This window comes from Lasioglossum baleicum, chromosome 20 (assembly GCF_051020765.1).
Source record: "Lasioglossum baleicum chromosome 20, iyLasBale1, whole genome shotgun sequence".
Taxonomy (NCBI): Eukaryota; Metazoa; Arthropoda; class Insecta; order Hymenoptera; family Halictidae; genus Lasioglossum; species Lasioglossum baleicum.
This window is the reverse complement of record NC_134948.1, coordinates 7,207,880-7,222,644: the sequence shown is the minus strand read 5'-3', so window position 1 is coordinate 7,222,644 and position 14,765 is coordinate 7,207,880. Positions and strand designations below refer to the sequence as shown.

Genomic DNA, 14,765 nt, shown 5'->3' with positions numbered 1-14,765 from the left:
TATTAGGTTGTCTCAAAAGTTTCTTCCGGAATGTGATCCTTTAATATTGCTAAATAAATATTAGGTTGTCCCAAAAGTTGGTTTTCGATGCGTGCACATAATGTAAATTCATATTAAGAAGTATTAAAATATTAACATAAAGATTATCGTATTGTTTGTATTTATTTAGCGACATTAAAGGAACACATTCCGGAAGAAACTTTTGGGACAACCTAATATTATCATTTGTATAATTGGTTTTGTGCAGTAATAATTGCATTGGGTTGGTTTCGATTTCATAATTCAGCGTTTGGTTGGTTTTTATACGAGTATGATTGTTTAGGTGGACGTTTATTTTTGTGAGAGATTGTTCAAGTTGGATTTGAAGTTTCTGTATACATGGTTGCATAAGTTGTCTAAGTTGACATTGATATTATGTAATGAATATTAGACGATTTAAAGTTGACTTCTCTTCAACATATGAATCCAATATAGGAAATGAGCGTTACTTCAGTCAGGGTAGTATTATATTCTTAAAGGCATGATGTTCTTAGTGTTAGTTCAGTTTGAATTTGTAACTCCTATAAATTGAATCAAGACTTAAATTTTGGGTGTTCTCACTGTCTGTGAATGATCAATTTATTTAATTGATCATTTATTAATCAAAAATTTGAAAAGTCCAAATTTTTGGACATTTAATTCTTTGGATATTGAATTCTTTAGATATTTAATTAATGGGATATTGAATCCTTTGGACATTGTACTCCCTGGATATTAAATTCCGAGGATGCAACATTGGTGGAATGGTGAATCCCACTTTTTTGTATTTTGTACTTTACAACTTTTGTACAACATAGCTATACAATAGTGTAGAATTTGATCGAACCGTTGCGCCGAAAAATATTACTATTCCAAGTTTGTTCAAACAAATTTACGATCGATAAAAATCCCTCCTTTATTTTGTACTTTAGTATTAAATTCTTTTGACACTGTTCTGGCCGCGAATCGAATTGTCTGGCCAATCCTTCAAATTCTTTTTGTATCGAATCAGAAGAGTAGCTTCAAGGTTCCCGAGCGTTTTAATTACAAGTTTTAAATAATCTCATTGACTTCCAAATTCGAAAGTGTACGCGAAAGAGAGTCGGAAGACAAAAGTAAATCTTTGAAAGCTCGTCTGCATTTCAAATCACCCGAATATCGATTCCAGAAGCAGCTATTGCATTAAAAGCTCGTCGACTTGGAAATTTCGAAAAGTCAGCTGGAATCTTCAAGTTCATTAGTTGAGCATAAAAAAGAGATTAATGTCAATGTTGCTGGCTGAACAATGCCGTTAAACGTAAAGCACAAATCGACAGAGCAATAAACAAGCCGATGTAAAATGAACTATCGTATGGCAATTTTAATCCGTCGTTTATGATGAATACTTAAAAATAAACAAATTATTTGTGGACAATGGCGGTCGCGGACGGAAACGAATTGCTCCATATGTCAGTTATTATTAATCCTCTGATTATGCGCGTTCATATAATACCTCGTGACTTTGCAGAAACGATTAAATTAACTTCAGTAATGCATTCCATTGCCATGATTTTAGCCGGCAGAATGATTAACGAGGAAAATCGAATTGCAATGTGGAAATCGTGTGTTTGGTTTTTTACTCTTGTAAATAAACTGATACGAAATGTGTCTTGGAATTTTGTAACGAAAAATCGAATAAATAGTCATCGTATTGGAAACGATTAATGTCGATTACCGCGTGGAAAGAGAAAAATGAAACCAAAAACAAGTTTATCGTTATGCTAAAAAAAGGAGGCCAACACTGTCGATAACAGCCATAACAACATAAATGGCCAGCATAAGGATGATGCAAATTTTGCTATGACAGAAAATGTATTACTTGAGAGCCATTCGGCGTACAATGTATGCTAATTAGAGCTTTCGTTGTCATTACTTGGCATTACTTGAACCTTTTGTCTTAACTTCCAACCCATAGACGTCTCATTTGCAAAATTATGATAAAAAATGGAAAGACTTTGACTTCAGTTATATTAAGCAATTCGGAAAAATTAAATATTCGGATCAGTAGTCTTTTATTTTTACTAATCAAGGAGAGCTGTATAATTTAAGATAATCGTTTTTTAAAAAGAGAATGTAAGATGGTTTTTTGAAAGTATAATACGATAACAGAAATTTACATAAACAAGCAATATTTACTATCTAGAATTTACGATATTTTAGAATGAATTTTAAATAAATAAATAAAATAAAATTAACTTTTCGAGGCTTCTATATTTCAATAGAATTAGTTCATAATGGAAATGTTTGCAGCAGATTAAAATGCGCAGATTGTCGCTAGAATGTATTGAAAAGTAGAATCTTGTTTCTAAAAGGAATATGTAGAAAGCTGATTCAGCATCGCATTATGTACATGGTTACATCAATATAGTTTCTGTTATCTGTGTACTTAGTGTGAACATTATATGACAGAGATTATGTTTACATTTTGGCTTTATCGATGTTTGTTTATTTTATTTTGATCTTTATTCATGGGCATATTTATATGTATAAAGAGATGGTAAATAAAAATGATTATTTTTTTACTTTCAACAGACTCAACACTTTATATTACATATGAAAACACATTTAAGCATGTTTTCTAATTGTTCACACGGGAAGTAGCAAAAAACCGTTCTGAGAACCTAATCTCAGCAGTAAAAAAGCGTGAAATTTCGCACGATTGCGTAGCGTCGGAATTCTACAACAAAAAGTCACGTCTATAATGCTACTATGTAATTACAAACGTTGTAATTTGTAAAAAGTTTGGAATTTTATGAATGCAAATTGACGCTCGAATTAATTTAATCTGCTGCAATTTCGGAGTTAATTAAAGTTAATTTCCCGGCGCTATCTGCGCGAGTTCTGTAAGAGTCGCGATTAAGCACGTTCGTTCCTCGACACACATAAAATCGTTTCTTCTTTTCAGTGAAAACGCGGACACGGTTCTATTGTGAAATTGTTTAGTCTGAAATTGGATATCGATGAGAAAATTTCTCGAGGAAACAGTCGTTGATTGCTGTTATTGCGAATCTTCTTCGTTTCTGTGAAATCGATGCTTCCTCGGACGTGAGTCCATTTCCAATGTTTCGATTTTTCATTATATTTCCAAGTTACGGTGGTCTTGCTTATATGTAGGGGAACGGGTATTTTACTTATCTTTTTGAAAAATAATCTTCTTCGAAGTAATTTCGGCTATCTATTCTATGAAATGCTTGTATGATTATCTCAGGAATTGTTAGGTTTTCAAAATTTTGCAAAATGTTCTGCGTAGATTATTAATTCTTCAAAATTTAATAAGAGATCACTTTCATCTATTTACGTGTCTCTTTCACAAATGTGATTTCGCGTAGATGTGATGTGACACACTGTTTTATTAATTTAAAAAAAATATAAAGCAGCTATCGTTGCGTGGCCTCGATGCAGAGAATAAGAACGTGAAGCGTAATTTGAGTTGTCGAATGACTAAGTGCAAACTTATGAAGTGGAATCATTTAAACGTCACGTTCGATCATCCGAATGATTCAAAGAAAATATTGTTGAAATTTTGACGTCTGGATAAAAGGAAAACGACTGCGAATTTTATGTAAATTGTCGAGCGTGGTATTGAGCAATCTTCTATTTGTGTTTTACATAAGTCAATATTTCATTACGAAAAAGTAAAATTATCATTCTATTTTAGTAGTTAAGAGGACGCGTCGAATTCACTACATTGAGTGCCGGAAGAAGTAAAATCGCTTCGCGATTTTGCACCAATGCAGGGTCGTTTCATGCAGTTTTGCACAAATGCAACTTTAACACTTAACCTACCGAGCCTTAAAAGTAACTGTTACACACACATGTTCCCTTACAAAAATGACAAGATTGATTTAATTTAGACTTACGATCAATTCTTATAAAATCATTTTTATTATTTCAATAATTGTATTGTAAAATAACAAATCTGGAACAGGTCACTTTGACCAGTGGTAGTAGGTTTAGTGTTGAACAAGTGCAACTTTAGACAAATGTAACATCATCGTACAGATTCAACACTGTACAGATTGAACATGGTGTGGATTCAACATCGTAAAAATTGAACACGGTGTGGATTCAACATCGTACAGATTCAACACTGTACAGATTGAACACGGTGTGAATTCAACATCGTACAGATTCAACATCGTACAATACAGATCCAACATCGTACAAAATACAGATTCAACATCGTACAAAATACAGACTCAACATCGTACAAAATACAGATTCAACATCGTACAAAATACAGATTCAACATCGTACAGATTCAACATCGTACAAAATACAGATTCAACATCGTACAGATTCAACATCGTACAGATTCAACACCGTGCAAATACAAATTAGCACCCATGCAACCCACACATGCGGCTATACATAAATAAGACAAATGAGTTTATTTCTCATTTCCGCCGTTTTCCACGGTGGCTAAATTCGAGCAACATCGATTCCTCGTTAATGATCGTCCTGCTACCAGGCAGATACCGAGAGAGCGCATTAAATGATTCATTTACGGCTGCCTCATTGCCCCGGTGTCTCTCCCTCCTCCCAATCTCTTTTCCCGTCTCGCGAACTCGTTGAAAATCTGTTGGTTGCTTTCCGTTTATCGCGAAACTGACTCATTTGCCAGCCACCGGCTTTGTTATACTTTTCTCCTGCCTCCTCACCCCTCTCCTCCACCTCCCTCCTGTTTTATCATTTCCCTCGGCAGTGTCCGCTGCACCGGCGCGAATCTCCCTTACATGGAAATCCACCTTGTTGCTAATGAAATTAATTGGAGTTCCTTTGTCGGGGTCGCGACTGACCAATCCACGTGGAATTTCGCTCGGAGATTTCATGATTTTCACGGGGGAAAATCGAGTGATTGTTGATTCACGGTCGTGGAAAATTTCTGTGTCAATTACACGATACTCATTGAACTGAATAATACTGGTAAACGATACGAACAAATTGCTGCTGCTTGGAAGGGGCGGCGTCTTTATTTTATTTTGAAGAAATTAGTGTAAGATAGCCGCGACGATGCGATTAAAACGGGACACCCCGTATATCTCGAAAGCGATACTGGTATCGTGGATTGATTTCGACCGAATTTAACCCGACCATCGTTATTAATAAATTCTAGGTAATGTTTTCAAACGAGAACTTTCAAAATAACAGTGTTCGGTTTTGTGTAATCCGTGAAATTTTTTAGTTGAAATTTAATTACGGTGTCGCGTCGGACACGAGCATTAGCATAGCTTTTATAGTTAGCGTGCAACCGATTTTTAAAGCCGAAAGATCAACACGTTCCGTGCCACGTGTACCACCGATGGTACACGTGAAAATGTTCATTCAGGCCGCGCGTGACCGCCTAAACAAATCATTATAACAAGTTTATAACAAGTTTGAGACTATACATAGAATATGCTCCCAGCAAAAGAATGAGGTATTATAAAAAACGCAGTGCAGAACAAAGCAAATGGCCTGAATGAAAAATCGAGCAAAAAAGGGTCGGCACGGATACGAAGCGACCTATACAATATATCTGTTTACAGATAGTTCATTTTTCCTGTTTTTTTTGTTCGAGGTTGAAATGTCAGCATTCTCGAAACCGTTCCGGATTTATCGTTATTAAAGTCCCATGAATCATTTCGATGTTTCACGTCGCGAATTGTGTATCGCGTTCTCTTTTCCTTGACGCAAATTATTTGTAGCAAAGACGAGACAAAATGTCGTCCGACAGGCCTGGTGACGCAATTTCCTGCGATTTCTGTTTCACGTAATACTGCAACGAGACCGTGGATCTTATTAAAATGCAAATTACTGAATTATTTATATCGGATGTCAACATACCTGGACGACAATCGGGGTTTTTTTTTTATTGTAAAACCTGTTTTTCGTCACGCTCGGATCTAGTTCAGTAGAACTGAGAATCACCCTAACTATCAATCACGTTATATGTATGTATTTCGAGGAGAATTGCTATTGTGTGGTGCTGTGCGTTAGTACTAACATGTTCGCTACCACTGTCACAAATATGTGACATCTATAATCTGACAGTTCACTTAAAAACAGTCAAATTAATTTTATGCACTTCGTTGTTTAAAGTCATAGTAGAATGCATAATTTGTGAGAGAATCTGTGACTTTCTTCTGCTAAACTGTTTTAATAATTCAAAATTGGGTACGTTGCATTTAATAACCCTTTCGAACAAGGAAGGTAAGCAACGAAACAAATGCTGGTAGCGAACGTGTTAAATAAAATATACAGGATGTTGTCTCAGCCAAAGCAGGCCACCTAAATATCTCCTTTATTTTTAACGACACAAAAATATATTTATGGCATAATTTAAATGGTATCGAAGGAGGAATATCGTAGAAGAACAATTTTTTTGTCCGGTCAATTTTTCATAGTTTCTTCAAGGCCATCGTTATTTTTTAACGGGAAAACTTCTCTTTTTTATTCGATCTTGTTAGTGACTTAAGCATATTCAAATGTATTTTTTCAGCCGCTATAAGATGGAACAAAAAGAAATAAGTTTTCCCGATAAAAAAATAACGATGACCTTGAAAAAATAACCGGACCAAAAAAAAATTGTTCTTTGATATTCCTCCTTCGATAAATATTTTTCGTGTCATTAAAAATAAAGGAGATATTTAGGTGGCCTGCTTTGTTCGAGACACCCTGTATAACTTGTATCAGTTGCCGTATACAATAACGTATACAATAATCATTTTATTTCTACTTTTACATGGAGATACGAAGGTCACGTTCCATTTAATAAACGTAACACCTGTTTCTCTTCAAATTTGAATAAAGGATAGAATTCCGCACAGAAAAGTATCGGAGTACACAGCGTCTAAACGCAACACTTCTCGAGATTCTATCATTTACGTACACACCAGTCAGCGTTCGAACTCTCAGCACTCTGTACACCCAGTAGCTCCCCCCACTCCTCCCGTAGTCATCCGATGACTCGAGTCATACCCACCACTGACTCGAGTCACTTTATCCCCTCTGCTCTTGTTACCCCCTCCATCAACGCGCGAGCCGAGCGCAAAACGCGTCAGCTGCTCGCCAGTCGTCCCCGCGACGTCGTCTAGGGACTGTCATATGTTTTGCGTATCATTCTTCGCTGTTACTCGGTTCTTGATCGCACGCGCCTAACGTCTGCGTGATCCCTGCGTGACCATACTACTCGTACAATCCTCTCTCTCGATCTTTTTGTTGATCCTCAACTCCCCCTCTCCTTTCGACAGCCCCTTCCTTACCGACATCAGTGGATTTTTCGTGACGATGATGTGCCGTTGACGGTCGAACAATTACGCAATTAACGATATCACGACGCGTTGCAACGTTATTCGTCCCCGCGATAAGAACCAGCATGACGGGGACCACCTGCGACGACCCCCTCGCCGACGCAACGGGGAACGGAGACACCACCAGCCCCCCAAAGGAAGCCTGACCCCCCCAAACAAATCGGGAATGGGCCTCGCAGGTAATCGAACTCTGCCTAGCCCAATAAGGTCTCGCCCCTTTGTCCCGGAGGATAGGGGATTTTTGGCTTGACTTCTTGGACGGTGTGGGCACTGTTGGGTTAGGTCTGGTACACATTCTCTACATTTATTTTTGGAATTAAAATTTTTTTTTAGAAAGAGGCTAGGCCACTTAAAATTTTTATGATTTATCTGTTGGTACGTCTTGTGAGAGAAGTGATAACCCTAGGGAATTTTTGGTTTTTGACTTTTGTGAGTGATACTTGGGTTTGGTCTGCTAATTTCGACCTGGTAATTAACTTTTTTATGTCGAGAGGTAGCAGCAGGCATACAAATAGAAATACTTTATTGATAAATGTTATGATTAGTACGTGTGGAAAAAACGTGGGGACTCTTTAAAGAAGAGGATACTCCGGCAAGTTGGGGAAGTAGGATGATTAATGGGCTTATTGTTGATTCGCCTTTAACCTGGTCTCTTTTGCTCTCTTTCTCCTTCTCTGTTCGTGAACGTTCGCTACCACGTGCGTGCTTGTTTGTTCGCGGCTCGAGGCTTTATTGTTATTGAGCTGTCTCTGTTACTCCTCGGTGATTTAGAACCGAGATTTTGCGTTGGTTTTCATATCTGGGCCGATCTACTTTGTATTAAGTCGTAGAAGAGAGATTTTCGAACAGTCTTTTCTGTCAACATTCTCGCGCTTTTGATCACCCCCGTTTTGTTAGAAATTATTTAAAAAATCTGCCACTATCTATCCCTAGAAATAGAAATAATTTATTACTGGATCTAATGGTGATCCAAAGTTACAGGCCAGTTGAAATTCGTATTTGTTTAAGAAATAATACAGTTTTAAAAAATAAAAGCGTTATTCCATTTTGAAATGGTCTACTGTCTTCTGGGCCTGTATAATTATAGTTGAGAAAACTTCATATAAGTTCGATTTTCAAATTTTTGACTTGTCAACCGAGTGACCATCTGTTGTGCAAAAAGCGTTAATATAATTGATAAGTAAAGCTGTTTATAGTCCTAATTATCAATAACTCGGGTGTTAAAAATGTCCGTTATTTAACAGTGACAATTTTTAGAAAGTATCGAATTAGTTTTTGACCACCCGGTACACGAAGCTAATCTCCGGCTCTCAAGTTTTCTTTTAAACGGCCGTCACATGGTAGTAACAATTACTTCTATAAATGGATAGGTTTCGCGGCATTGATTGCCATGCGCTCCGCCATATTAGTTTCGCAGTTAATCAGTATTTGTCACACAAATAGTTGTACGCTTAAGTATTGTCCCCAGATACGGAGATATATTATAGTTGTTATAAAAAGGCCACACGTCCCGCCGGGAGCTGTGTTGCCAAGTTACACGAGTAACTATCATTTTTTGCAATCTTTTTTTTCGGCGCGTCTTACGCAACCGAGGCGATTTGCGACAAGTCAAGATGGCAGCAAACAGGTGCGTGATCAAATAGAAACGAAATTTTCATCAAAATGATCCGAATTTTAATTATTGTTTTTGTATATTTATGCAAAAGTTTTGTATATTTTACCAAAAATTAAATTTAATTCGTAAGCTCCCATTATAAAATTTAATTAATAATTTTTTATTGTAAAAATGATATTTAGCTCCGTCCCCTTCTTGTTTTACTCGATTTCGCGTTGAACATCGCCTAAAGATTTTCATTGCGAAGTCTTTTTTCTCCGATCGCCATTGAACTCGATTTGAATTTCCAAGAGATCTCGAGAAACCAACGGTTTTTTGTTCACCGCATACGTATTTCATAAATTTTTTCTGGAGAAGTTTGTAAACACGCGTGCAGTGATTATATTGTACTGACTAGTCCTGAATAATGCATCGGGCAAAGAAAAGCCAGGAAAATTCATGTTACATATTTTAAACAATCTGGAAAGCAGCTGTTTTCAGATTTTATTTTTTATTCGACAACGAAATACTTTTTTATTTATCAATGAAATAAAATTCACATAACATGCGATTCATACAGATTTAAATCGGTAATTAAAAGGGAACAACAAATTCAAATATGTTGCGCGTTATATTGATTCCAAAACTATTTAATCGTTATTTATAATTGCTCTCGGACTTCTTCTATCGTCCCTGAAAAATCTCTTCCCAAAAATTCCGAAAAAAGACCGCTGGAATAAAGAGACAGAAAACGAAGACAAATATATCCTTCGTATTTTTCAGAGGCGCGTTTACACTACGGGCTAGCAGTATTAATAATTAATGCGGGCTCTTCTAGCTAAAAGCTTCTTTTACTTGTTAATTCGCGGTTCCCCCTCCGGACTCATTCTCTGGGAAACGGCATTAGCATAAGCAAACATAGTAACGCTCGAAAATAGTGACCAATAGCCTAAACGTTATCTTGATCCGGCGAGTAGTCAAATGTACTGTGATTCGTGAGCCGAGAGAATTACTGCTTAAAACGAAAATACAAAATCGTTTGATCGTATGCTTGATAACGATCTGAAAACAAATTTCCTATGAATTATGAAATTGTTCAAACGTGTTCTTAATTTAAAAATAAACAAATGTTCCTGTCATCATTTTTAAGAACGATTATTTATCCAGAGTGAAAAATAAAAGAAAAAGTATTAATTTACGTTAATTTTGATGGTTGGGAAAATGTTTAGAAATTTTGTACATGAGCTAGCCATTCACCACGTTCGTCGACGTATTATCCTTGCTTTCACTTTTTTGCGTAGAACTCTTTCGTTTGGGAATCATTTCTTGCTGGTAATTGGGCAACCGTCGAAATTCCATGGAGAATTGGTTCATGAAGTACCATATGGCTACGGGGAGAACCATAAATCTTCTAGGAAAATTGGTCAATGGTTTAGGATTTTCATATAAGCCATAAATCGTGTGTAGCAGAATTATAATCATGGGAACATGATTTATTCGATCCTCGTTTCATACTAGAACGGGTAGAGACGTTCAAAAAATGGCGTCATTCACATGTTTATGTATTATTCCATACTTGTCACAATCATGGAGTCTATCTTCTCAAAATTGTTGAATAGATTGAGCTGATTGTTGCCAGTACTGTTAACAAATTTTCATTTTGTATATCAATAGATTTTACAATATGAATTTATTTTAACCCCTTGCCCTACGATTTATTTTACGGTTTCAACGATTAAAACTGTTTTTGTAATTCTCAATTCCCTAAAAAAGGAGAAACTTTATATCTATTGTACGCCTATACGTTCTCCAATAGCTGCACATTAACAAAACCGAGATAGAATTTTATTTCGATTTAAAGGAAATTAATAGCATACATATTTGTTAGATTCTATTCAGAATCTTCATCACGAGTTTGACTCGATATTGTAAGGCAAGGGGTTAATGATTTCTTTTTCAATATATTTTCAATCATTTTCAATAGATATATCGATTCGATCGTGTCAGGAAGGCCTTGCGACAGGGTTAATTACTCGGTTCCGTTTCTCAACTGTTTCCTATTTGGCAATTCATCAACTTTCCACTATTCGACACCTCCCTATTTGTCCATGGTCCTCGTAGCACTGTCGCTCCGGTCTCTCAAGTATCCAATTGATTCACCTGTTCACTTATGAATTGCGACAGATACTGAATTGGACAGAGGTGTACAGTGAGAGGAAAAGAAAATAGATGAAGAGGTCCCTGAGGAAGAATGTAGAAATATGAATGAAGAGATGTTAAAAAAAATGCTGATAAAAGATAGAGGATGAATAACTAGCCAAGGAAGACAGATTAAAAGGCCGCAGGAACACAGAAGTAGGAAAAGGGAAAGACACGAAGAGGTTGCCGAGAAAAAAGGAGAAAGAGAGTTGCACGTGAGACCGGATCAAGAGAGAAAGAGAAAGAGGGAGGAGATGTCGTGTGTGCGCACTATTATATTACATAACCGAATGAACCGCTGAATTCCAATCGCCCAGCTGGACACCATTTTCGAATCGAATCCCGACAAAATCGTTGTTTTGTCGCCGCATCTAACGCGATACCTCGACGCCTCCGAGCCGGTAGGCTCGTTAACATTCTTACAAAATGGTGGGCCTCAGAAATACATACACGACACATTAAACATGTGTAAATACTAATTTGGTAGATTTCGACTTTACTTGTAGACTGGAAATGAATTATTTTTGAATTGAAGCAAATAATAAATTACTTTTAATATTAATTATTTTATTTTAGAAAATAATCAAATAATTATTTAAAAAGAAAGATTTTTAAAAAGATCGTTTTCATTAAATTTTTAAAGTCCTGATGGTTGTTGAACTAAAATTGTAGAATGAAAATGGTTCACAAGACTTTTCAGAGTTGATGGAGTGCAGAATAACATAATAGAATGCGTGCTATCATTCTGTCCCGCGACGTACAACTTTCCATTCCAAGATCATAACACACTCTATGTATTTCCAAGTTAAATGAGGTTTCTTCACTTTCATTTTCGAGCTACACGAAATACATATTCCCCGCGCTTTCTTTCTATCGCCGTTCTAAATTTCAACTGGAAATTTTAGCTAAAACTTGTTTTTCACCTGCCGCTTGAAATGGCGGAGCCGAGTCCTCCCGTGAACACAAATATCATAGCATTAAACTTGAAAAAGAATTTTTAAAAATATTCTTCGTGCACAAAAATAAATGTTTATCCGCTTGCTGTCAGCATTATCTATTTGTAATTAGATGTGAAAATTGAATCTGTATTGCACTGGAGATCAGAAGTGGATCAAGGTTAGAGAGCTAATATTCGCAAACATGTACGTTTGAGGCTAATTAATGTGCTACCATCGATAAATTTTTGTGTTATATAAATCCAATCAAAGGAATCCTTTGCAAAAGTAGTTATTCTAATGAGCTTGTATTTTAACGCATAAGTACTACTCGAAACGCCAGAAATATTCAAATGTCTTTCAAAATATCCGAAAATAAAAACTGAAACTAATCAAGTTTATCATATGCATTCGCTATAAGATGTTTATTGTGTAGACGGATTGATTTAGAGACCGTCTTTGATTTTTTAAAGACCACGTTGATTTATTATTCGTTGAGATATAGTTTCTCGAAGTCGGACACTACGTCTCTATACAAATTTCACTGCTCGAAGCTATTTCGTTACGTCATAGCGATTCATTTTGCTCATCATTTCGGACAAATATCTAGGAATAGTAATGCCATTATGGTCACACGCCGAAATGAACGAGTATTTGTCAAGCGGAAACTAGAAAGACTCATTATATAAAATGACAGCATGAAATGTTATCGTCGACTTTAATATTCCGGAATATTGAATTAAAATGGCTACATTCGAGGCGCCATTAATGATTAGGCGAATTCATAGACAATAATATATCAATGCGGGCAATATCGTTGAATTATAAAAGCAACAGCCTACATATTAATAAATGAAAAATATAAAAGAAGATAATACTTCATAAACGAATGTACGAATAGTTCCCACAGAAATAGAAGAGCAAGTTAACGACAATGCTGGGAAATATTTATTTCTAACACTGCGACGCGTTCAAACAATTCCACAGACTTTCTCCCAGAATTTCCCTGCATGTTCAATTATTTAATTAATTGCTACATGCGTTCGCATCTGGATCCACACTTTCTATTTTTAAGTAACTTTTACTTCTTCCAATTAGTGTCTACTAAATGCTACAGAATTCTTCAATGACTCGTCAACGCCAACCACGGTATATCAACAATAATAAATTCAATATATTCCCTCGCGCGAGAGAGAGAGGAATGGCGCGAAATTTGAAATCGACGGAGTCCCCGCGACGATTTGCGGCAACAGTTTTTGCTTATCTAAGAATTTCTTAGCGATAATGGACACAGTCGCGGTCTATAAATAGTATCCATTAAACGTGGCGTTAATTTAACACCGAAGCCAGAACGGGAAAAAGTGGAAAAACGAAAGCAGAGAACGAGAAAGAGAAGGGTGGGGCGAGAGGGACAGAGAAATTGCGTAAACAGCTTCAAATGCAACCTTTCCAGTGTAGGGTAATTATGAAAATCAGTTCTGTCGTCGCCAACAAGGTGGTGGGGGAAAAAAAGGAATGGCGGCCGTCTTTTTTTCACCGTGTTGTAAAGAAATCATTAGTGGAGCGATAAAAGGCATCGACTTCGCGAGCGAGCGAGAAACGTGGAAAGTTTTCCACGCGCAAAGGATGCAGACGCTCGAGCGCATGTTTTTCCACCCGTTTCTGATTAATTGTTTATTAAACGGCGAGTCGTGCCGGCGGTTATTTGCTTCGCGAGATACACGCGACACGTGCGCGATGCTCGTGTTCAGATCTGCTTTTACGTCGCTTTTGGAAGTTTTCGTTTCATCATCGTATCGAGAAAATGAAACCGAAATTTTGTAATGCACATTTGATAAATTGCTGTATCGAATTGAAATGAATTATTTGAATTCACCGCCGCGGCGGAAAGATACTCGAGCACGCAGACTCTCGAGCGATCATCACTTAATGATTCCACTCTCCACGACATCCAACGTAATCCCACTTCAAAAATATTTACATATTCGCGGAGCTGGACAAATTTTACGTAATTCTACGTGAATAGGAGACATTTAGTGGTCTCTCGGAATGTTACAAGTAATCAAAACTTTCTGCAGACAGCTGTTCGAAATTATTCCTGTTTAATGAACGGAATTTTACACGAATTCTGAATGGCACGCTATTTTTATCGAGGCGTGCGCCATTTTGAGATCACCAAAAGAGCATTGTTATTTCAAATTTCCCGCCGAACATAGTCATAGTGGTACGCCTGTACCTAAAACAGGGCTAAATTGAAAAATTCAAACTTGGAACATGAACTTTTCCACGAATTTAGTAGCCGCCACTGAAAATTGTGGTAGAAAATGGCTGAAGTAAGTATGGATAGTATTTCCAGGATCATAATGAGGATCTGTCGAAGTCAGCAGGCTCGGTTCCATCAAACGCAATCTCTCGCCGCGATCTGTCTAACACTAAACTCAAATATGAGTCCTCAAACATGAATGTCAATGTGAATCCTCTTTGATAGATCTTAGCCGAGGATTTACCTTGTATCACGCAAAGATTTGCTCAAGGTTGAATCCATAGAGCTCAATGCAGTGTATTGACTGTCCCGAGATTAAAGAAGCACATTAACATTGCATCAACTTGAATTTCAATAAGGGACGAATATTCGTATAAATATTTCCTGTCGTCACGTATTCTAATTAAATGCAGAAACAATTCTCT

The 14,765-nt window shown here is 36.7% G+C and overlaps 1 protein-coding gene across 4 annotated transcripts in view; it reads left to right on the top strand.

Moving 5' to 3' along the window:
- Positions 1 to 14,765, top strand: part of Hnf4 (Hepatocyte nuclear factor 4) — a 41,555-nt gene that overhangs the window by 10,830 nt on the left and 15,960 nt on the right. Inside the window, exon 1 of one of the 4 annotated variants that reach the window (XM_076444279.1) lies at positions 6,729 to 7,528. The exons of the other annotated variants lie outside the window; for them this stretch is intronic. Within the exon in view, the coding sequence (XP_076300394.1) occupies positions 7,516 to 7,528 (13 nt within the window). The 5' untranslated portion in view covers positions 6,729 to 7,515. Of the gene's footprint in view, positions 1 to 6,728; positions 7,529 to 14,765 lie in introns of those variants that run through there. 4 annotated transcript variants of the gene reach the window in all.